The 22238-nt window shown below is 33.3% G+C and overlaps 3 protein-coding genes and 1 long non-coding RNA gene across 6 annotated transcripts; 3 read left to right on the top strand and 1 right to left on the bottom strand.

The window, feature by feature from the left end:
• Nucleotides 1-84: 84 nt before the first annotated feature.
• LOC139107472 (uncharacterized) lies at nucleotides 85-20177 on the top strand. Its single transcript, XR_011546518.1, has 8 exons — nucleotides 85-869; nucleotides 949-1210; nucleotides 1329-1583; nucleotides 1681-1720; nucleotides 15394-15539; nucleotides 15632-15691; nucleotides 15785-15880; nucleotides 18963-20177. It is a non-coding gene; the product is annotated as an uncharacterized lncRNA (long non-coding RNA).
• On the bottom strand, nucleotides 2065-6630 carry D12 (YEATS domain containing 2 homolog D12). 3 transcript variants are annotated; one of them, XM_070665073.1, is made up of 6 exons: nucleotides 6521-6630; nucleotides 6063-6320; nucleotides 5804-5956; nucleotides 2776-5624; nucleotides 2614-2687; nucleotides 2065-2529 (listed from the first exon to the last, which is right to left on the bottom strand). In XM_070665073.1, exons 3-6 carry the CDS (start codon nucleotides 5898-5900, stop codon nucleotides 2409-2411), a joined length of 3141 nt encoding a protein of 1046 aa, XP_070521174.1. In that variant the 5' UTR covers nucleotides 5901-5956; nucleotides 6063-6320; nucleotides 6521-6630; the 3' UTR covers nucleotides 2065-2408. The 3 variants fall into 3 exon arrangements, with proteins under 3 accessions (XP_070521174.1, XP_070521175.1, XP_070521176.1); XM_070665074.1 differs by having other exon boundaries at nucleotides 6157-6320; XM_070665075.1 differs by lacking the exon at nucleotides 6063-6320 and having other exon boundaries at nucleotides 6521-6623.
• Riok2 (RIO kinase 2) lies at nucleotides 6798-8931 on the top strand. Its single transcript, XM_070665090.1, has 5 exons — nucleotides 6798-6974; nucleotides 7129-7270; nucleotides 7362-7740; nucleotides 7814-8098; nucleotides 8212-8931. The coding sequence occupies exons 1-5, from the start codon at nucleotides 6909-6911 to the stop codon at nucleotides 8813-8815; spliced, it is 1476 nt and encodes a 491-aa protein (XP_070521191.1). The 5' UTR covers nucleotides 6798-6908; the 3' UTR covers nucleotides 8816-8931.
• Nucleotides 10150-14210, top strand: LOC139107467 (sorbitol dehydrogenase). Its single transcript, XM_070665093.1, has 8 exons — nucleotides 10150-10210; nucleotides 10997-11030; nucleotides 11646-11806; nucleotides 11953-12116; nucleotides 12313-12497; nucleotides 13242-13420; nucleotides 13538-13659; nucleotides 13798-14210. Exons 1-8 carry the CDS (start codon nucleotides 10157-10159, stop codon nucleotides 13949-13951), a joined length of 1053 nt encoding a protein of 350 aa, XP_070521194.1. The 5' UTR covers nucleotides 10150-10156; the 3' UTR covers nucleotides 13952-14210.
• Nucleotides 20178-22238: the final 2061 nt, after the last annotated feature.

The raw sequence follows: 22238 nt of genomic DNA, 5'->3' as shown, positions 1-22238 counted from the left end.
CGAGTTCGAAACGAAAATGTCGAGGCATCCGTGCGTCGTAGCCGGTTTCTCGTGTCAAATTCGAGGATTTTAGACGGTCGGGAATGTCGTAGACTATCTCGCGAGTGTCCAGTGCGCAGAACAATGACTCGACAACTACTGCGTACTACTAGAGGTCATGGCGAGCACGCGGTCCGAGTTCGAAACGAAAATGTCGAGGCATCCGTGCGTCGTAGCCCGTTTCTCGTATCGAATTCGAAGATTTGAGACGGTCGGGAGTATCGTGGACTATCTCGGAAGTATCGTGGACTATCTCGGAAGTATCGTGGACTATCTCGGAAGTATCGTGGACTATCTCGCATTTCGCCATCGTCAGAACGTGAGATCCGCACCTCGCGCACGTCTTCTCCGTCGCGGCTGAGACTCTCAACGTGTTTCGAGTGAGTGATTTAAAGAACTTGAGAAAGACAGTACGGGATTTAAAGAACTTGAGAAAGACAGTGCGGGATTTAAAGAACTTGAGAAAGACAGTGCGGGATTTAAAGAACTTGAGAAAGACAGTGCGGGATTTAAAGAACTTAAGAAAGACAGTGCGGAATTTAAAGAACTTGAGAAAGACTGCGGGATTTAAAGAACTTGAGAAAGACAGTGCGGGATATAAAGAACTTGAGAAAGACAGTGCGGGATTTAAAGAACTTGAGAAAGACAGTGCGGGATTGAAAGAACTTGAAAAAGACAGTGCGGGGAACGTTTCATATCACGCCCGTGTTTCGTTCGCCGCTTGGTGCAAGCGCAAAGATCAACCTGACATCCCGAGGATATCCCGAGAACATCCTGAGAGGAGGAGGAGGCCCAGGAAGGGTATCCTGCCCCGGCGGAGCAACCCCAGGGTAAGTATAAATTTGTCTTTGGAATAAAATGCTTTGAATGTGATATCTACAAAATAATTCTTTAATTTGTGTGTTTCAGATCAAGAGAAACTCCGCTGCTTCGCATCGTTTAATGAGAACTTAAAGTGCCGTGCGCCGATATCAGTCATCATACGAACCGCAGCCGGTTCGTCGGTCGTTTCGGGAGTGCCGCTAGTTTACGGACGTTTTATTATACGATTATTTTTTACGGAAGTGCGTTCGCGAGTTACTTGTGCGCGGAAGGATGGCTCGTCACGTCCCATCTGAGAGGATGAGCAGGCCCACCAGGAGGCATCATGCATCGGCGGAGCAACTTATAGGTAAGCATGAATTTTATTAAATTATATCTTTATTAAAAAAAAATTTTTATCTTTTTTTTTATTAATCTTATTAATTTTTCGACACGTCTACATTAATATTTTCCTTTTTATGTTACAGCCACCGGCAGAATTTTACAACTCCGCTGTATGCAGATTCGGTAAGTCTGTAACCTGTTTTTTTTTTCAGGATTTTCTTTTTCAGGAACGCCGAAAAATAACGCGCGATATAGTGTTCAGTAAATTTCGCGACAGTAAATTCACGGTCGGGGTTCGCGAGTGACTTGTGCGCGGAAGGAGGACTCGTCACGACGTCCAAACTGAGAGGAGGAGCAGGCTCAGGATGGGCATCCTGCATCGGCGGAGCAACTTTAAAGTAAGTATAAATTAAAAAAAAAAAATCTTTTTTTTTTTTTTATTAATCTCATTAATTAACACATGTTTCTATTAATATTTTCTTTTTTATGTTACAGTCACCGGGTGAATTTCACAACTCCGCTGTCATACAGATTGGTAAGTCGCATTTCTTTTTTTTTTTTTTTCGTTGTTTGTAATTTGGTTTCTTGAACCGGCAAGAAATTATTATAATTAATTAATGTCCCCAATTATAATGACGCGTACGAATTGGGACCTTTTGGAAAATTGCGCACGCGAAGCACATGGTTTATTTTAGCAATAATAAATACTTTCTGGGAAACTTTAATTAGTTGATTACACAGCATCAACTTATTTCTTTGCAAATGTGGATTTATAGATTCAAAGAATACGGGAAAGTTCTCGAGGTTGATAAAAATTTCACCTGTACAAATATTTTATAAAATAATAGTTTTAATCTTAATTTTCTTTTACAAATTAAGAAAAGAATTGGTAAAAAAAATAACTCCTGTATTATACATGCTACAATATAAATGTTTCATTTGTTTGCGAATGTGTGTAAAAAAAAAAAGACTTTACCTTATTTCACGTTATCAAATTGGTCATAAAGTTCGGAAATACACGGTTGTCTGTGACAACAGCATACTTAAAATGTCAGAGTCGTTTTCCATTTCCTACGTATCGATCCGTAAACCGCTGGGACGCGAGAGCGAATGTTGCAATATTTCAATTAATTGGAAACTCTTCTCCGCTGTACATTCAAGTTGTAGCAATAACGTCGTTACATACTGGAATCTGATACGACAGAGTGATCACTTGCTCGTTGTCACGTCTCAGTCGTATTTAATTCCTGTTTCGAGCCCAGACCTACGTTCGTGAAAATATCAAATTCTTCCCGACTTGCTAGAGCTTCACGAACGTCGTTCGGAGTAATAATTTTAGGACATCTGCAATAAAATGTTTATAAGATTAGTTTAACATTTAAAGAACGTTAGATACAACACAGTAGAGGTAAAAAAAAATTAAATTACTCGTTCGGGCTGGTTCTTTCCCAAGCTCTTGCTAACGACGATCGAGTAAGATCCTCCACGAAGCATTCGATAACCTGAGAACAATAACGCTCGTGACAATACATTTTTTTATAATTATCCTAGCAGTAAATGCAATTTGTAATATAAAAAAATAATCTTTACCCGCATTATTACACGACTGGATGCGCAATATAAAACGCCAGGAATAATCTCCTCCGGTTCGATCTTGATGCCGATATCTCGCGCAGTGTCACAGACGAAATTGTGGAACGGCAGCATTTTTTCGTCAAGTTCAATCGGTATTAACGAAGAGCCAGTCAAATAAGTTTTATTATCGTCGCTTTTTTCTCGATCGATTGTAATTTTACACGGCTTTTCCTCAACAGTCTCGACGTCGATCTCTTCGTTGTCGAGGTAACAGTCCGTCGATCGATCGGGCTCTTGCTGACAAGTTTCCAACCACTTTTGCAGTGCGATTGGTTCCGTACACGTAGACGAGATCGTGGCAGACATCGTGGTATCAGATAGCTTTTTCGCGCTACTCGTTTCAGCTATTTCTTGTACGTTGAAGATGTTCTTAATCGGTGTGTAACCGTGTAATCTGGCCCACAGTACGATTTCCTTGATGCTCCACAATTGATCAATAGGTATCATTGGCTTCATTCGTAGAAAGCTCCTAACTGCTTTCGCGCGGTACCATTCTATAGCTCGCTGCTTGCCGATATTATAAGCAAGGTAATCCTCTTCACTGCTACATGCGTAAGGATGCAGCCGCTTGTAATCAGGATCACGAGCATCTCGCGTAACAATCGGCAGTCGGCGTATGACGAATCGTATCAGTGTTTCCGTATCGGCGATATTTGCGGTGGTGATCGATTTAAGAACTGCTTCGTAGAGATCTTTTTTGCTTTGAATTTTAAGCTTGTCTTTACCCAACGTGACTTTCACATGCTGTACCGCAGGCTTTTCTTCCGGTTTCGCACACGATACGTGCTCTTGCTTCTTAATTAACAGATTCCTCCTCGCATCGACAAGATTATAATTATACAAAGGATCGCGCGAGTCCGTTATTTTTAGAATTGGTACGTTCTCGTTAACGTTCAACAGTAGACTGTTGGCGCTTTTTAACCTGAGTACAGCAGTCTTTTTATTGCCGCTGTTGTTATTCTTATTTTTAACAGTGTTCTCTCGCAGTGCATTTACTTTGGCGATGGGTGGTTTCTTCAAAATACTTACACCCTCGACGAACATTTTCGAGTTTTCGTTAGGTTTCGATGGAAGAATATTCGTGAGGTTTACCGGTACCGATTTCTTATCTTTCAATAGTAACACATGCTTATTGTTCGACGATGTAAAGATATTCGACGACGGTATAGAGATGTGCAGAGGTTTTAAATATGAATTAGGAGCTTTCAAGTGCGAGGATTTCTGTAAATTATCGAAACAATCGAACGATGTGAGAACAGGTTTGCAGAAACCATTAGTTGTCGATTCTGTATCTTTAGTAGATATATTTTCTAAAATCTTAGTATCGTTTTTCAAGTTCTCCTGTAAAGATTTTACCGCATCGAATGACCGTGGACCTTTCTGGCTATTCTTTTCTTGAAATGTGTTCGCAATTAAATCAGATTTTTTCTCATTATTCTCGATTGTCGACGAATCGATCGCGAATGTCGTACAGTCTGGATTTTCCGTATTTTCAGAATAGTGCTCCACAGTAACGTTTTCTTCTTTTATAGTACAATAATCAGAATTAAAATACTGTTTGCGACAATAATTATGATCGTGTTCGATAAACAAATCTGTCATTTCTTTATCTTTATCGTCAGATATTTGAGTCGCATCTTCACACTTAGTTTTTATTTTAACTTTCTCGACATTATTCATCAACATTAAATCCAACGATGAATTTAATCGATTATATACCTTCATTATTTTCTCTTCCATTTGTATGCCCTCGGGAGTGTCGGCGGTAAGATGTGACGTTTTCGATACTTTCTTTGACTGCTCAGGAGTAAATTTGGAATAAGAATCGTCATTCGGTTCTATTTTTACTATAGTATCATTAGCGGAAGACTCGGCGGATTCATCATTATTCAATTCCACGTTATCCGACTCGGTCGTGCGAATCCAAACATCGACCAGAGTCTCCGAGCCCAGAGTTTGCAATCCCGTATAGGTGCGATCCAGTTTTAGATGATGAATTATGTCCATGGGCTTATTCAATGCATTTTTAAAATGCAGTTGCACTCTAAGAGGAAATTCGCCCCATCCTCGTCTGGATAAGTGAAACGGGTACGACGTTACCTCGACAACATCGTTTGGACGGTAACTAGGATGTAGAAAGAACCTCACCTTACTAATAAATGTGTCGATGTTAACGTTTTTATCTTTTTCGCCGCGTACGTACATCGTCCACTTATGACTAGATGCATCTTCTCTCCAATCCGGTGGGATCCACTTGGAGATATTTCCGACGATAATTCGTTTGCGGACCTTGTTGCTATTACCGCGAGGCGGACACGTCTTCTCGGGAACAGTGTTTTTTGGTGGCACGTAACGAGGTATTTTGCGAGGTTGCGACTCTTCGACCAGCGGTGTCTTTCGTTTCTCGCTTCGTGACGTATCGTCATTCTCTTCGATTTTAAGCGTATTATTCGTAGTAGTACTTGCGTTCACAAGTGGCCCGTCGTTGCACAAAAATCGAGGATCGGTGGACGTCGATGGCACTGCAAGGTCTAAAGAACCAGTCGATCTAGGACTCTTTCCGAGTACCGTTTTAACCGCAGGATGAATCCTTGTCTGTTTCGTTGTCTCGGGAGTTTGAACAATTTGGCACTGCTTGCGATCGTAAAAGTTTGTTATTACGACATAACGTAATAGATGAAAAATCTTGAGGGTCTTGTGTAATCTCTCTTGTATTTGTAAAACTTCCTTCTCCTTCAAATCGATTTCTTGTGAGAATTCTTTTTCTACTATCGCGGTTATTTTTTTTGCAGTAGTGCTTCTTGCTAAAAAAAAAAATAAATAAATAAATAAATAAAGCGAGACAAGGTGTATTATTTATTACCAAAAACTATCAGGTATTAAACAAATTAAGATATAACCTAATTTGAGCAATTTTAAAAATTATATTAGCATATGTACAAATTCAATAACAATCGATTAAAAGAATCAAAGGCAGACTTACCATTTTCTTCATAAATTTTTTGCTGAGTTTGGTCATTAGAAGCTGCGGAAACGTAATCAGGATCCCGACCGTTTAGTGATTCTTCAGGAGCACTCATTTATCGCGTTTACACTTTGTCCAAGTCATTTAAATACGCGATACACAATAGTTAGGCTAAAATTAAAATGAGATAAAAAAAATACAAGAAAATAGTATAATTCAATATATATCTATTTCAACAGCATTGCTAAAGCGTTACTCCGATTTTTACTGTCTTTACCACACGCGAATACTTCAGTGTTGTCGTATACTATTCTGTCAGCGGCATTAATTAGAAAATAGGAACCTGATAGTGCAAATTCCATACTCCTCACCACCGTATCGCTAGTAATACCCCGTCTTACTGCTTAAGATGCTTTTAACATTTAACTGCATTCAACGTCTCGACTTTAAGAAATAAAAAAACTCCACTGCGAGCATTTCCCGTACACAGATAATTTTCACGTCGAGGAAAAAACACCAATGTAACAGAGTCACTCTGTAATTAAAACAATGTAATTATCAACATTATTATTATATTCTGTAAAATAAATCTGTGTATATCCCGAATAACCTAAAAAAAGCACCGCACTACAACGTGAACTTAAAAGGTACAGGTAGTCGTGGCTTGCAAGAGATAAAAAGAAATTGTAATAAAACTAGAATCTATTCGAAAAAAATAGGTAACTTTGTAATTACTTAAGATTCGGGAGCTGTAAATCGGAATCCGTATTTTCTTATTCTTATATACAACAGATTTGTTCCTTCCAGCTGTACTGCCATGTTGAACTGGTGTAAAGCGATGCAAATTAGTGCAACTTATTGGATGCGTTCAGCAAATAACCGTTCAGTGAGCTATTGCAACTGATTGGTGAATATTTTCTCCAATAAGATGCAAAAGCTCACTGAGCGATTCTGTGGTACTGTGTTGAACGCACCTAATGTCATACGTCACACGATCTCCAATTTCTCCAAAGTCCGCGTGTTGTATCTCGTGTGTATTATAATCTGGAATTTAATTAAACAGTTAATATTTTGATCTGTTTGATCGTAGTTACATAAATCGTATATACTTTTTAATACAATCATGGGAAAGTTGGATGTTAAAATGTTACGATATTTAACATCGGAAGATTTTCGTGTTTTGACGGCGGTATATATTTTTAACCTATATGTCTTTACGAACTTATACATTTTTTTTTTCACATAAGTTTACAGGATTTTAATAACCTGTTATGGAGTCCGTATAATTTAGGCGTTGCGTTTTTTATAAATTATAATATTTCCGTATTATTTTTTAACTTTAGATTGAAATGGGTATGAAAAACCATGAATTAGTACCTGCTTTACTCGCTGCTCAAATAGCGAATTTGCGTTACGGCGGCGTACATAAATTGCTAAAAGAAATGTGCAAGCATAGACTGCTCAGTTATGAACGAGGCAAACGATGTAAAACATTTTTATGCTACTACTGATTTTATGAAATGCATATTTAAAATATATTATTTATTTAATATAATTATTTGTAATAAATTTTTAGATGATGGTTATCGTTTGACAAACACTGGTTATGATTATTTAGCTTTAAAAGTCTTAACACAAAGAGGAACAATTTGTTCCTTTGGCAATCAGATTGGTGTTGGCAAGGAATCTAATATTTATGTTGTTGCTAATGAAGATGAAACACCACTTTGTTTAAAATTACATAGACTGGGTAGAACTTGTTTTCGAAATATTAAAGGAAAAAGGGATTATCTTCAACATCGGCATTCTGCATCCTGGTTGTATCTATCAAGAATTGCTGCAACTAGAGAATTTGCATATATGAAAGCACTTCTAGATAGAGGTTTTCCTGTTCCAAAACCAATTGACTTTAACAGGCATTGTGTTGTTATGGAGCTGGTTGAAGGTGGACCTCTGTATGTATGTTATTAATAGTGCAATTAGTAATTAAATACAATTATAGTAATTTGATTATATTGTATTTTTTAGGTGTAATGTAAATGAAGTAAACAATGTTGAGGCATTGTATGATGAACTTATGGATTTGATTGTTAGATTAGGAAATCATGGTGTTATACATGGAGATTTTAATGAGTTTAATATAATGATTAAAAATGATGGCAAACCTGTCATCATTGATTTTCCACAGATGGTTTCTACTGAACATGAAAATGCAGAAGCATACTTTCAAAGAGATGTAAACTGTATTCGTGATTTTTTTAAAAGACGTTTTGGATATGAAAGCGAATTGTATCCAACTTTTCAAGATATAACGTGAGTAGTAAAAAAAAAAAAAAACGTTATTATTATTGTATTTTAATTATATTTTTTATTGATAAAACTCGATTATTTTATTAAAACAAATTATTTATTATTATCTATTTTAGACGCGAGGACTGCATAGATAATGAAGTTAGAGCTAGTGGCTTTGCAAAACAAGTAGAAAAAGAAATTGATATTTTCTTAACAGATTTAGATATAGAATATACAGAAGAAAAAGATAATGAAAATATTGAGACTAATGAGAAAGATGAAAAAGAAACATATGAAGATTGTGTTGATGAGGTCGAAAATTTGCAATCTCAGTTCAATGATTTACAATTTCAAAATCAAATTTCAAAAAAAGATTTTGATCTTCCAACACAAGAAATGGTACTAAATAATGAACGCTTAAATAACGACATTGCAACAGACGAAAAAGTAATAACCAATGAAACACACAATAGTGGTGAATCTTGTAGTTTTTCGTCAAATATGAAAGAGGAATCAACACATGTTTATAATGATACACAAAGTATACGGAGTATTTCAACAGCTGCTACAATTGCACCAGATGTGATAAAAAAAAGAACAAAATTAGCACTTGACAAACGCGAGAAAATCCAAGCAAAGAAAACGCTTGTTAAAGGAGAAGCAAGCGCAGTAACGAGAATACGAAGAGATAATAGAGCTACAATTAAAGAGTCGACGGGAATTTGGGGTTGGGAATAAATTACAAGTTATTTATTGTAAGTCATTTATTATATATAATTTTCAAATGTAATTAATGATGTAAGAGATATTTTTGTAAATAATTTTTTGTAATACATGTATGCATGTTATACATACATAGAGAGAGATATATATCTATATATATCTATATTCATATAGATATATAGATATATATTCATTTGATATTTCCATTTGATATTTCCATTTGATATTTCCATTTGATATTTCCATTTAATATGTCCATTTTATATTTCCAATACTTATTTTTATTTTATTGCTTACGTATAAGGTATACACATCACATAATGCGAGTAATTTTAAATATTATTTTGTTTAATTTTTTAATAATAAAACTTTATTAAAAAATGTAATAGATAAACTTTTAAATAATGTTTATCTTATAAAAAAACGTAATATTGTATTAAAGAAAAATATCTTCTAGAAACCAACTATAAGATATAAAAAATAATTTAATACTTCTAGAAATTTATATTTTTTTAAATATGTTAAATAGACTTGTTACAATTAAAAATTGAAACCTAAATTCATAAATTCTAAGTAAATCTTATACATAAGAATAAATTTATCTAACATTTGTAGATTTTATGTTATGCAGGGACTTTCAGATTTTTTCGAATTTCTCTTTCTTCAGTCTTTTCCAATAGAAAAGCTCAGTATATCTCTTCTTTTAAGACGTTGAACCAATCGGAAGAATCGATAAAATATTTCCCAAAAATAAATTATGTTCTAAGAACTTCCAACCTTCACCATTCTCAAGAAACAATTCTGAAGTGTATAAGTGCAAAGGTGGATTTTTCCGAAGAAACCCATAATCAAGGTAAAAGAAAGAATATTATTTTTTATCTATTTCTTTTTCTGTATTTGTCCTCTGTTCCATTCTGATATTCTATTACTTCGTAACTGTAGTATGCAAGCTACAAACATAGGATCGATTGATAACACAAAGGAAAAGTGTAACTGCATATATCTACGGTACAAATCGATTTATTAGTTCTGACTAAACAACATAATTATGAATAATATTACGCAATGGTTAATGCGATTATAAAATGTAAATAAATTGAACTGTCCGATAAATCAATATCACAAAAGATGGTGGTGGTAGAAAAAAAAAAATGACCTAGTAAGCGATAATAAAACGCGATGATAGCTTCAAGTACACATGTACAAATGAGCGGTATATATAGCAGTGAATTCTCTTTAAAAGGCTGAGTTCTCTCGCGTACATGCGGTGTTCATCAAAATATCAGAAAGCGATTTGACGCAAGCAGATCACTGTTGAAGACTTTCTTATTTGTGTAAAATTTTTTCAGGGTAATTATGGCCAAGGACAATCTCACTGCTGTACTGTATGGGATCAACGATTTGCGCCTGGTTAGTATACGATAAGGGAAGCATGATTAACTCGTACGATTGCATTTACCTGTGCTTTAATTAGAAGATAATGAAAAGATTAAACATGCTTGCAAGTACGTTGAACTTTACACATGAATATTTTTAAGAAGATATATATAATTTTGCTAAACCTCAAATTTACCATCTCACAAAATATATTTAGATTATAAATAATTTTCGCCAAACATTACATTAGAAAAATTCGAAAGATTTGACTTTAGTAATGTTGTTCATTATAATAAATTTGTTATTATTATTTCACAATATGCTGATTTTAATTCTTACATGTAGCCACTAATCACAAGACTGCAGCCGTCTTGCAAATCGATTGCACGTGCGCCTCTGTATTAACTGCTTGACCTTTAAATTTATATAGTACTAGCATTCGTATATAGTATATACTTAACGAAAATATGTAAAAAAAAATTTTATTGATTGATTGATAGATTAATATGAAGTTTTTTGTATTTAAAAAAGATAAAGTCAGACTTTTACATTAATATTAATACTTATATTATTTTTAAATATTAAAAAAGTGGAAGTATTTTAAATTAATATTTTGTTGAGATGCTTTTTCGTATTAACAGTACCTCAGTTTGGCAATATTATTTTGTATCTTTTTTTTTAAATATTTTTAATAAAAAAAAAAAAATAAATAAATAGAACAAAACTTTGTACGGAATAATGGTTAGATTATAGGTAGAGAAACAATATATATTATATTTGTACGGTAGATATATTTCTGATTATTTTTTTCTGTTTCAGGAAAACACGAGTATTGAGGAGCCTGAAGCAGGCGGTAAGATATCTCTTTTCATTGAAATTTAATTGTTTTTTTTTTATCAATAAAAGTATTATTAACATGTACAAGTGATAAGATGTTGATGATAAAAAATGAATTCGAAGTGCTTAATTAATGTCACGTTTATAATAAGCATATTATTGAATTAATTTAATATTTGTTAATAATTTTATTCTTATTAACAAAACGTATAAAAATTAATTTTAGCTTTGGAATAAAAATGTATTATTTAGTTGCACAACACTTTGATTAAAATGAATCAATGTATGTACATTGAATGCTATTTATATACGTGATGACGCTCATCGAAGTAATTTAAATAAGTATAAATGATAAATAAAGATTGATTTCAATCTAAATTTATTAAATTTTTACGCTTATATTTAGATCTTAATTAATTAGAAAGACATTTTATTTTAAGTTCTATCTATCTTTTGATAAATGAAAGAAATAGTACTTATAAAATTTCATAATATGAAAGCTAATAGTAAGGCTTAAAAAATTAATTTAATTATATTACAAGAATTTGAATAAGAAAGATTTTAGACAAAAATATTTTTTAATTATATTTTTTTCGAATAAGTTGGAAATATTTTATTATATTTTTTGTAGAGGTACTCCTTGAAATGGGATGTGTCGGAATCTGTGGATCAGATGTTCATTATCTTGTTGAAGGAAGAATTGGCCCTTTTATAGTGAAGAAACCTATGATTATTGGTCATGAAGCTGCCGGAACTGTTGTTAAACTTGGAAAAAATGTCAAAAATTTAAAAGTACATATCTATACACATGCATATACATTTATTTATAACTAGTGTTATTATATATAGCTAATATAACTAATATTAAAAATGTTACTTTTATTATTTTCATGTAAAGTGTACAATACACATTTTGACATAACTTTTTTTTGTTATAGATCGGTGATCGTGTTGCTATTGAACCTGGTGTGCCTTGTAGAATGTGCATATACTGTAAAGAGGGAAATTATAATTTGTGCAAGGATATTGTGTTTTGCGCAACTCCACCCGTACACGGCAACTTAAGACGTTTTTACAAACATGCAGCTGATTTCTGCTTCAAGTAAGTACTTATAATTTATTATTTTGATAATTAATCGTAAAATTGAATAAGTTTGTAACATTAATATTAATCATACGTAATTAATACTACCGATACAAGATTTCTAGTAAACTTTTTAAAATGTAATAATTTAATGAAACGTATTGTTCTAAATAATAAGAAAACTAATTTTTGCATTTCTGATTTTTTGTAACAGATTACCCGATCATGTGAGTCTAGAAGAAGGAGCACTTCTAGAACCATTGTCAGTGGGCGTACATACATGCAAACGAGCTAATGTCGGAATTGATTCTGATGTATTAATTTTGGGCGCTGGCCCGATCGGTTTAGTGACATTGCTGGTAGCCAAAGCCATGGGCGCAAATAAAATAATTATCACAGGTATAAATTAAAAGACTTTAAAAATAAATTTTAAGACAAAAGAAAGAAAACAAACTTCAATTTGTATTTTATGAAACTAATCAAAATTAAGGTATTTTCTCAAAAACTGCATTTTATTCAATATTAGATTTATACTGTGTGTCAAAACGGTATTTAAGTGTTTCTTTATCGATGGAAAAATTTGATCCAATATAGCTCGTTATTATGTAACAGAAAATCTGCTATGAGTGTGCTTGTAATGTCATGATAATGAAATTTTTAACGATATATCGTAAATTTATTTGCACAACGATAAATCGTTATCAGTTTATGTAATTATCAATTTACGTAATAATAAATGAGAAAAACATTCCTATTGCGCACTCAAGATATTGAGTGTCGCAATTGATTCTGAGATAAGCCTTACATATCGAAGTTGCACTTACAATAGCATCGTAGATACTATTTGTAGAACAGGAACATATAGCCGTCGAGGTCGTGTTGACACAAAATGATTGCGTGTAACAGTTATTTTTCTATTCAATAAGTTTGAACTATGTGTTGAAGACAACTACACATAGAATGGACTATTTTTTTTATTCTATAAGTAGTTTTCTTTCTAGCGCATATTTCTTCTTTTGTGGGTAACACAATGTATTTTATAAGTAGCAAAAATTCTTCTTTGAAGAATTCTAGCTTATAAGAAGAATGTAAGCTTATACAACTTGTAAATAAGATGTAAATAGGCGCGATTTGTGTTTATAGATATCATGGAAAATAGATTGCGTGTAGCAAAGAAACTTGGAGCCGACGACACATATCTGATACAGAAGAATAGATCTGAAGAAGATACAGTAGCTGATATTCACGCGCTCTTTGATGGTGAACCTAATAGAGCGATTGATGCTTGCGGTGCACAATCCACAATTCGTTTAGCAATTCTTGTAAGTTAATGAAATGTATTCTTTGTCTGTTAAATTATTTATGTTAATTATGATATTATTTAAAATTAATTGGATAAGTTTGATGATAAATTGTACTTGTATTATTTATTATATCAGGCAACCAAACCCGGAGGAGTCGCGGTAATAGTGGGAATGGGTTCTTCAGAAGTGCAAATTCCATTAATGACTGCCTTGACACGAGAAATTGATATTAGGGGTATTTTTCGATACGTAAATGAGTAAGTTCTAATTAATCAGAGGTTGTATTTTAAATTAAAAATGAGAACTCTGTAGTTCTTAATTTATTTAGTTATGATAATTTAATGAATTATTCAAATACTTGATGGAATATTTTATATGAATTTTTAAATTTGTAGCTATCAGGATGCATTAAACCTTGTCGCATCTGGGAAAGTAGACGTGAAACCGTTAATCACTCATAATTATCAGATGGAAGAGACCAAACAAGCGTTCGAAACCAGTAGAACTGGCGCAGGTGGAGCTATTAAAGTTATGATTCATTGTAAATAAATGAATTCATCGAAATTCTCACTATGAAAAGCAACTCTTCTTGTGAGAAATACTACATAAAAATTTTTAGATTTTTACTGACATAATTATATTGCAATAGAATATTGTTTTAATGTTGAACTGTTCGTCACGTTACCTCATGTAACGTATATTACAGCCATTGCATACTACTGTATAAGAATAATTCACAATTTGGTATGTTTTAATAGTTAACAGTTATTAAAAAAATAATTTCTGCATTAAATAATAATTTAGATCATTTTTAGTTTTATTTTGACTTACTATGTGATTGGCCCGGCGATTTGATATTCACCAATCACAGACCACGGATCCCAGCTCGAAGTCAGTCATGGTTGTGTCGCGACTCCGGGTGGATCTTCCGTATCTCGCTCCGCGATTCTCGTGTACGTTACCGTTTAAATGTGATTCTTTCGCGACAGATCATCACAAATCCATACAACAAGGTTCGAGCAGCGTGTTCAGTTGAACGGCGAGCGCCAGTATCATGAATATCCCGAATATTCGAAGTCGTTTAGAAGTGTCGGCGCCTCCCCCCCCTCCCCCTTGCCTCCTCTCCCCTCGGCTCCTTTCTACTGTCGAAGTGCTGCGAAAACGTCGATGGCCCGCAATCATTATCGATCAGGTAAGCATATCATCGTCATTATGCCGACTGTACTTAGTATCTATCATAATTATTTTCGAAATATCGTTGATTATTCGAAATATACGGAGGCATCTCATTGGTGCATTCGCGATGGTGTGAGGGTCATGTGATCACACTGCCATTTACGGATAGAAAGAAAACGCTCGAGCGCTTCGTGTCGGCTCGACCGTTAGCTGTACCGCCTTCCCCGCTTACCCCTCGTACTCGTTTGCATCGCTCGCATCATTTGCGCTGCATTTCTGGTATTGTTTAATGTGTTTATTTGAGACAATTGTTTGTTGGGCATGCAACAAATGCAACGAGTCATTTTACGTACTCGTTACTGAAGATGCCGTTTATTCGCCGAGCCTGGAAATTCGTCGATTCACAGAGAGCCGATCGTGATCGATTCAAAGGTAAATCGTTTAGTTGCGAAACTGAAATTATGCGAATATGTACGTATGTATGTACATACATACTCATTTCGTACAAATATGCATTTCACAGTTTGCGTTAGAGATCTTTGACTATAAATTGACCAGGTTTGTTCAATCAACAATGTATTACGTTTGTGTAAAAGTTTTATTGAAATCATAAAGGTTTAAAACATGTATATAATAAATAAATAATATCATAAATATGCCCAGTACTTGTATGTATGCAAATAAATGTGAATTACAAAGTAAAATGTACCTTCCTATTTCCTTCCTAGTTCCTTATTGAATTGTTAAACATTTAACCTTGATTAGCCAATTTCAATTCATTTGACTAATAAATGGAATTTTGAAAATTGTTACAGATTGGGACCTTTGCAGACCTGATGCCAATTGGTTTTATGAAGCATATGTTTTAAGAGCATTGTAAATAAAAGCTGGATTGCGATACTTCAGTATTTGATGGCAAGCAAAATGAAAGAGTGGCAGGAAAATCTTGTATATAATCCAGGTAAATTAATAGTTTATATACTATTTTTTATATGTTATAACATGAAACATTTTAAATAATTTTTTAATAATTTATTCTTATTTCTGTTACAGGATAATGAAACAATATACTATTCTGTCCTGATGGAAGTTCTGATGGAAGATATACATCTTGTAAGTTATTTGTACATTACATTTTTTAGATATTTTTTTTTATTTATGTTTGTTATTTTAATAATTTAATTGGTTGTGATTTCTGTGTTTTAGATAGCAATACACATAAAGATACTTAAGGAAGGAGATACTTAAGGAAATCTGCAGAAAATACATATGTTATCCTGAAATCATGAGCTTCTGATAAAGGTAAGTGCATCAATAAATATTGAACTTTAACCTTATTATTACCAAGAAGTAATATTTTTACATGTATTCGTTATTAAATATTTTATCTCATTTAAAAAATAAATAAAATATTAATGAAAATAAGTTTAATTTCAAACAAGAAGTATGACTTTATATATTTTATTAAAAGTATTTTATTAAAACATTTTTTATATTTTATTAAAATCAAAAGAAAAACTTTATTTATTTAATTAATACTTAAATTTTCATGACGTATATACAAATTTATTGAATTAAAAATTATTAAAATATTTTTTATATTTTATTAAAAATAAAAGAAAAGATTTATTTATCTAATTAATACTTAAATTTTCATGACGTATATACAAATTTATTGAATAGATACATCTTATTAAAAATTTAGAAAATATCTTGGTGATTCTTAAGGTTAATAGATATTTCTTACATTTACTCTTTATGCATGTTGCTTGCTATTGGACATAAATCCTTCGAAATGCTTTACTGTGCTATAATCTATCTGAAAGTGTTACAATATCTAATGTACATATGAAAAAGTACATTAACAAAACAATTTATTATATGTATTTAAAAAATACTATTATTATCAAAAGATTTATATATGAATATATACATACGTATATAAAATTAAGTAAAATCTTTTACTAAGAACTTACAAATTTTCTAAAATAATTGGAAATTTTTTAATTATTTAAATTTAATATTTTGCTACTATAAAAAATTTTATCACTTAAAATTCAATCTTGTTCTTATCAATTAAATACTTTTTATTACTTTTTTTTGCAATAAAACTTTGTTATCAATGAATAGTTCACGCCATTAGTGACATATAAAAAAAAAGTTAAGTGGCTTCACGCACTTAGCACTGAATACCAAGCATAGGGCGATAAAAATCGTTTTAACCATCTGCAGTATTGTGCACTAACAATAGCACTGCACGACTTCTTCTATTAGCCGTCTACATTACCAAGTGTGTACTTCAGACCTACATTTATTTCATCCTATTCATCTCCAAATTCTTTAGTCATACTCGAGTAAACTGTCAAGTATAGTACATCTTTAGTTTCTGTTTAAAGTACTTTAAGCTTTAATTTGAAATATGTTTTTTAATAATATTAAAATTTTTTATTGTTGTTTTTACATTAAAAAAAAAATTTTTTAATGGTTAAGACAATTTTGAATTGTCTCTTTTATAATGATTGAAAAGAAAAAAAAACGTAATTGTTATTTAACAATAAAACTAACTTCAGTAAATCACTTTTTTAATAATCTGTCACTATTATAAGAAGTGCTTCGTGAAGTCGCGTCCATTTACACACAAGCGGTTAGCTACGAGCTCTTAGCTTTGATAATGGAACAGCGCGACTCCTTTTATTAGCTCTCCGCGTTACGGAGTGGTGCTCGACGAATATTTATCCATTCGGTGGGTGAGCGCTAACATATAACTTTCATATCTTCCATTTGCACATTCGTTGTTGGAAAGCAAGTACGACGAGAAGTTAACGAATATATAATATTTTAATTTTTTTGGGACAATAATATATCTTGCTTTAGAGCCGGCTCTCATTTTGTTTAGAATACACTGGCGTTAATGTTGTAATAATTGCAAATAGCTATGTGTGTTTAAATCCAAGTTTGCCTTTTGAAATGAATGTTATTTGCAAACGCAGGGTCGCGGAAAGTTTTACTCGTTACATGGGTTACTTGTTATGCGAATGTAAAAATTTTTCCATTTTCGCTAAACGGGGAACGGTCGTAATCTCGGATATTTGTAGTGCGAGAGCGCACCTCGCGCCGCGTGTTACATTATCGGAGACGGCGGATAATTAATTAGAGTGCCGGCGCAAACAGCAGATTTGACAGAAGGACGACGGACCTACCATTTTCGTTCATCCGGGAACTCCGGCGTACCTTGCACGTCCATAACGCTTTCTATGGTGCAAATATAATCGACAGCATTTCCCACGAGAGTATGACTGTGCCGGTTGTGCACACGAATACTCGCCGCGCGGACCACGCCGACGTGGTTGATGTTTCCTTGTTGGAAGTGTGGCTTCCGAGTTTGCCTGCGCATATTTGCATGGCTTGGATGGAGAAACACGACAGTATATACATTTAATCGTTTCGATAACCGATTGCCCGTGTTTGTTCGTCGCTGTTCGCTTTTGAGTCTACCCAATTGGATTGACTTGCGAATGGTTACATTGTTCGTTCGTAAGGAGTTTCTGAAATATTTTTATCGATTGGATAGATAGATAAATAGAGAGAAAGAAAGAGAGAGAGAGAAAAAAAAAGAGGAGATTATTTTTATAATTATTTATTAAAGCCATTAATGTTTTTATATTTTTAGATTATCGTTTTTTAAATTTCAATTTTTTTTTTTTTTTTTTTACCAGTCAGCAATATGTATCTTTTCTGTATATTCTATATAAAGTCAATGTATGTTTTTTTTATGCAGAAAAAGTAATATGTGAAGTTTACAGTTACGTTGCGGTTTTCTTGCACGTGCACGTGCGCTTTATGATATTTTACTTAGGGTTGCGTTTTAGCATAAGCGGAAAGAGCGGTGTTCTCATATCAATCTTGCGGTTTGGCATTTGTAAGTCGCTCGCATATGAAGAGATCCTATCCAGAAACCTTAAAACTGAAAGAAATACGGATAATCGTCACCTAATACTTTACCTGTAAATTTATCCTTGTAGGATATCTGTTGTACACCCTTATACGACTTACGCACATCCTGTGAAATATGTTTCCTGCAATAACAATATGTCACTCTTTCATACTTTCTAATTATTGCAATTAATAATTTATACAATTCAAACTGCGAGATTAAACATTTCAAGATATTGTAAAAAATAATAATTTTGAACAAAAAAAAAGAATATATTATATGATATAAAAAGAACAAAATATTACATAATTTAATAGATGTGTTAATCTCATAATTTGAATTGGAAGTATATTTTAAGTGCTTGTGTGTTATAGGAATAATTATAGTTTGTGTAATTTTTATTTTTATGCTTTCAGAAATAATTATGATTCTTGTAATTTTTGTTTACAGATTTCCAGAAATTAGGCCTGTTTGGACCAATTTTTAGACATGTCTTTTTTTTCTTCATTATTTCCTTACAATAAATATACTATATTTAATATAAAAGACTAATATAAAAAAAAAGACAAATCTAAAATAAAATATAATTGTAATATTTATGCAAATAAATGTTATTTAAAATGCAGATATTTTTAGTATAGATTTATATAACTTTAAGATATCTGATTTTTACGTAATATTTTTGTAAGTTAGATAAGCATCACGAAAGTTATAAATGCGAAACGGTATTTATTATCAACTAGTCATTTATGTGTTTAAATTTGTTTTTGATTTTGTCGGAAATTTTTTAACGCGAAGCCCAATAACCGCTGTTGATAACAATATCGATTTTCAGTTTGACGCCTAGCTCATAATATTCGTTAATCCAATCTGTGTGTCGAGAGAGCAGCCCGTTTTCAGAGACAAGAAGCAGACCAATGTGCGGCATTCCTAATTGCGTTAGAGTAATTACGTTATACGCGTTTCAGGCAATAACACCCTACCGAACAATAATACTGTACAGATACCGGCGTTATTACGCGCCGGAACAATTACTAAATCGTAATGAGCGACGTATTTGCGAAGGGCCATTGTAATTAGCCTCCACGTTTCAGATTTAATTACACGGTTCGAATATCGCACAACCGCGGAGAATACCAATTGTTGTATATGTTGATGAAAAATTTGACATTATATGATCTATTCTGATAATTATACAATATTCAATGCTCTATTATATTCAATATTGAACAATATTAATTTGATATGCAATGTATTGTATTTTCTAATTTTCAGGTCTTATACATATATCGGCATTGTTTTTAAATTGTTTTATTATTATACATGTAATAATCAATTTTTATATGATTCAAAAAGTAGGTTTGATATAATATTATAAAGTACGTGTTATATCTTAATCAGGGACACTGTCAAATTAAATCAAATTATATTCAAAGTTTCGTAATCAGATTAACAATTTCGTAATCAATTTAACATTAATTTTAAGTTAAAATTTGTTTCAATCCATATCTTTTGATAATGATTATTACGATATTAATGTACTATTAGGTGGACTTTATTTTTACGCTTTTTTTTAGCTTGAACTTTTTTTTTTTGCCTCACAAGGTTCTGTTATGAATCACGGAGATAATAAAAAAAATAGAGCAATTGCTCTAATCTGCTGTATTTATATCGTACTAAATTTGGATTACTGCATCTGCGCGACATGGCATTTTCACCCTCGTATTTGCCGAGGGTTGACCGTTTGTCTAATAATACTATAGCGTGATAAAAAAGCCCTCGGTGGAAGTTAATTGCCGCGGTTTGCCGGTTGTCCTCCGTCTGATGAATGGCATTATGACTTCACGCTCGTTTTAGTCCATCTTTCTTTCCTACCTCTTCTGTCTCGGATATGTAACCTTGCGAGGCAAAAATATATTATTCGATCCTCGATTATACTGCCAAAGAGATAAATTAGAAAAAAAAAAAATACAATGGATGAGCGTCCTCATTATCTTTTAATTTTACTGATTCTTCACGCGATATATATTTTAATTGAGAGGAAATAACAGTTTGGGAGAATAGCTCCTCCACATTCGGGTGGATTTTTGCACACTTGGCTCGATATTCTGGAACGAGCGCCACCCCCGACATTAAATCTAGAGAAGGGTGGCAGTTACTCGCGAGTTCGCGTGGGAGGTCACGTTGAATTGGGGGGTAGGTGAGGCGACCCTCGACCTTCGACCAATCGTGAACCTTGCTTGGCATAGGTCTGCCAATAGGAGTCTACTTGGCGTAACCCCGCGGTGTGACCTTATGCGCGATTCTCTTCATGCACTTTGCGCGAAAACTACCCCCGTCACCTTTCTCAGCGAGATCATTTGCGGCAAGCAAAACCACCACCCATTGTTCCTACCTTGATTCTTTGCTCGTTACTCGTTTTCGAACGACTAGAGATGTATAATTTTAAAATTTTTATAGCCTTGCGAGTATTAAAAAATATTAGTAATGATAAGTTCATTACTTTTAATCAAAAGTAGAAAATTATATGAACAGCAAGTATCATTTTTTTAATCTGTATAAATTTGTTTTAAATTTATTTAAAAATTCTTGTTTCAGAAGTTACTTCAAAATTCGTAGAGTAAAGTTATGTTTAATTAATATTCACTAATGAAGAACTTATTTTAAATAAACGTTGGCAGGTTGTAATGTTTTTTTATTTTTTTATATATATGTAATTAATAGGTCCACCGTAATATAAGTAAATTTTTTGTAGCAGTTTACTGCGAATTTATTTTAAGACGTCTTCGATCTCGACGTATATATGTATCGCCGAAGGCGCGTGCTCGTGAATACCCGGGCGACCCGGCCGCGTCATTCTGCCATCAGAACGGAGCATCCGATAGCGTCGGTTATCGAGCGCGGGTGGCAAGGTAATTACTTCCTTGGGGTTGGAGATGTGCGCGCGCCCCACGGGGGTGGGGTCAGAGGTCACGCAGTCGGCTCCAACCGCCTCTGGACAGCCAATCAACGCTCTACGCTTCCTGTCTTCGGGGCGATACGTGCATGTGGATATCAACGCGTGCGCGGCCGTTCGAGTACGGACACGCGTGTAGATGCGACATGCCGCCAATTGCACGCCTGGCCAACTAACTCCAGGTGTGGTAATCGCGACGACACATTAGCTAATACATCGACCTGGACCTGGACTTCCTGCGGTAGTTACCGAGCACTACTCTCAATGCGGTTGCCATTAATATCCTCCCTCCCTGGCGCACATAGATGTGTATTGCAGCTTATCAAGATGAGAAGATATTGCTTATCATAACGTTCTGCTCATCTGTTACGGTATTACCCGAAAAGATTGAATTTTTGAACACTTTAGGTTTTTTTTCCCTAACATTTGTAAATTATTAATTACTTTTAATTTTTCAGCTTTTGATCTCCAACGATAATACTTGTATCTTTAATTTTTAAGTTTAATTTTAAGAAAAAAAATTTTTTTTTAGGTATAGTGCCTCTTTAATTTTTTTATTAAGTTATTTATATTTATAACATAATTATGAGCGTAACAATATTTTATTCTGATACAAAGGTACAACATACAGCTTGTGTTAATCTAAGATAGCGATCTCTCTTTCTCTACTTTCTCTCTTTTTATTTTACATCATTCTCGCATCGTCTTTTCTCTTTTCTGTTCATCCGGCTCCGGTTCGTTCCGTTCTTTTCGTACCAGCGTAGTTTCAT

Source organism: Cardiocondyla obscurior, linkage group LG13, assembly GCF_019399895.1.
Source record: "Cardiocondyla obscurior isolate alpha-2009 linkage group LG13, Cobs3.1, whole genome shotgun sequence".
In the NCBI taxonomy this organism is placed as follows: Eukaryota; Metazoa; Arthropoda; class Insecta; order Hymenoptera; family Formicidae; genus Cardiocondyla; species Cardiocondyla obscurior.
The sequence above is the reverse complement of the archived record's forward strand: the minus strand, read 5'-3'. Positions and strand labels throughout refer to the sequence as shown.

Coding starts and splice junctions, on each gene's coding strand:
- D12 (XM_070665073.1), bottom strand. CDS start 5,900: ATGAGTGCTCCTGAAGAATCACTAAACGGTCGGGATCCTGATTACGTT. Junction 2,688..2,775: donor CCAGTCGTGTAATAATGCGG/GTAAAGATTATT, acceptor TATTGTTCTCAG/GTTATCGAATGCTTCGTGGA. Junction 2,530..2,613: donor GAAAGAACCAGCCCGAACGA/GTAATTTAATTT, acceptor ATTTTATTGCAG/ATGTCCTAAAATTATTACTC.
- Riok2 (XM_070665090.1), top strand. CDS start 6,909: ATGGGAAAGTTGGATGTTAAAATGTTACGATATTTAACATCGGAAGAT. Junction 7,741..7,813: donor CTGGTTGAAGGTGGACCTCT/GTATGTATGTTA, acceptor TGTATTTTTTAG/GTGTAATGTAAATGAAGTAA. Junction 8,099..8,211: donor CCAACTTTTCAAGATATAAC/GTGAGTAGTAAA, acceptor TATCTATTTTAG/ACGCGAGGACTGCATAGATA.
- LOC139107467 (XM_070665093.1), top strand. CDS start 10,157: ATGGCCAAGGACAATCTCACTGCTGTACTGTATGGGATCAACGATTTG. Junction 11,807..11,952: donor AAAATGTCAAAAATTTAAAA/GTACATATCTAT, acceptor TTTTTGTTATAG/ATCGGTGATCGTGTTGCTAT. Junction 12,498..13,241: donor AAATAAAATAATTATCACAG/GTATAAATTAAA, acceptor TTGTGTTTATAG/ATATCATGGAAAATAGATTG.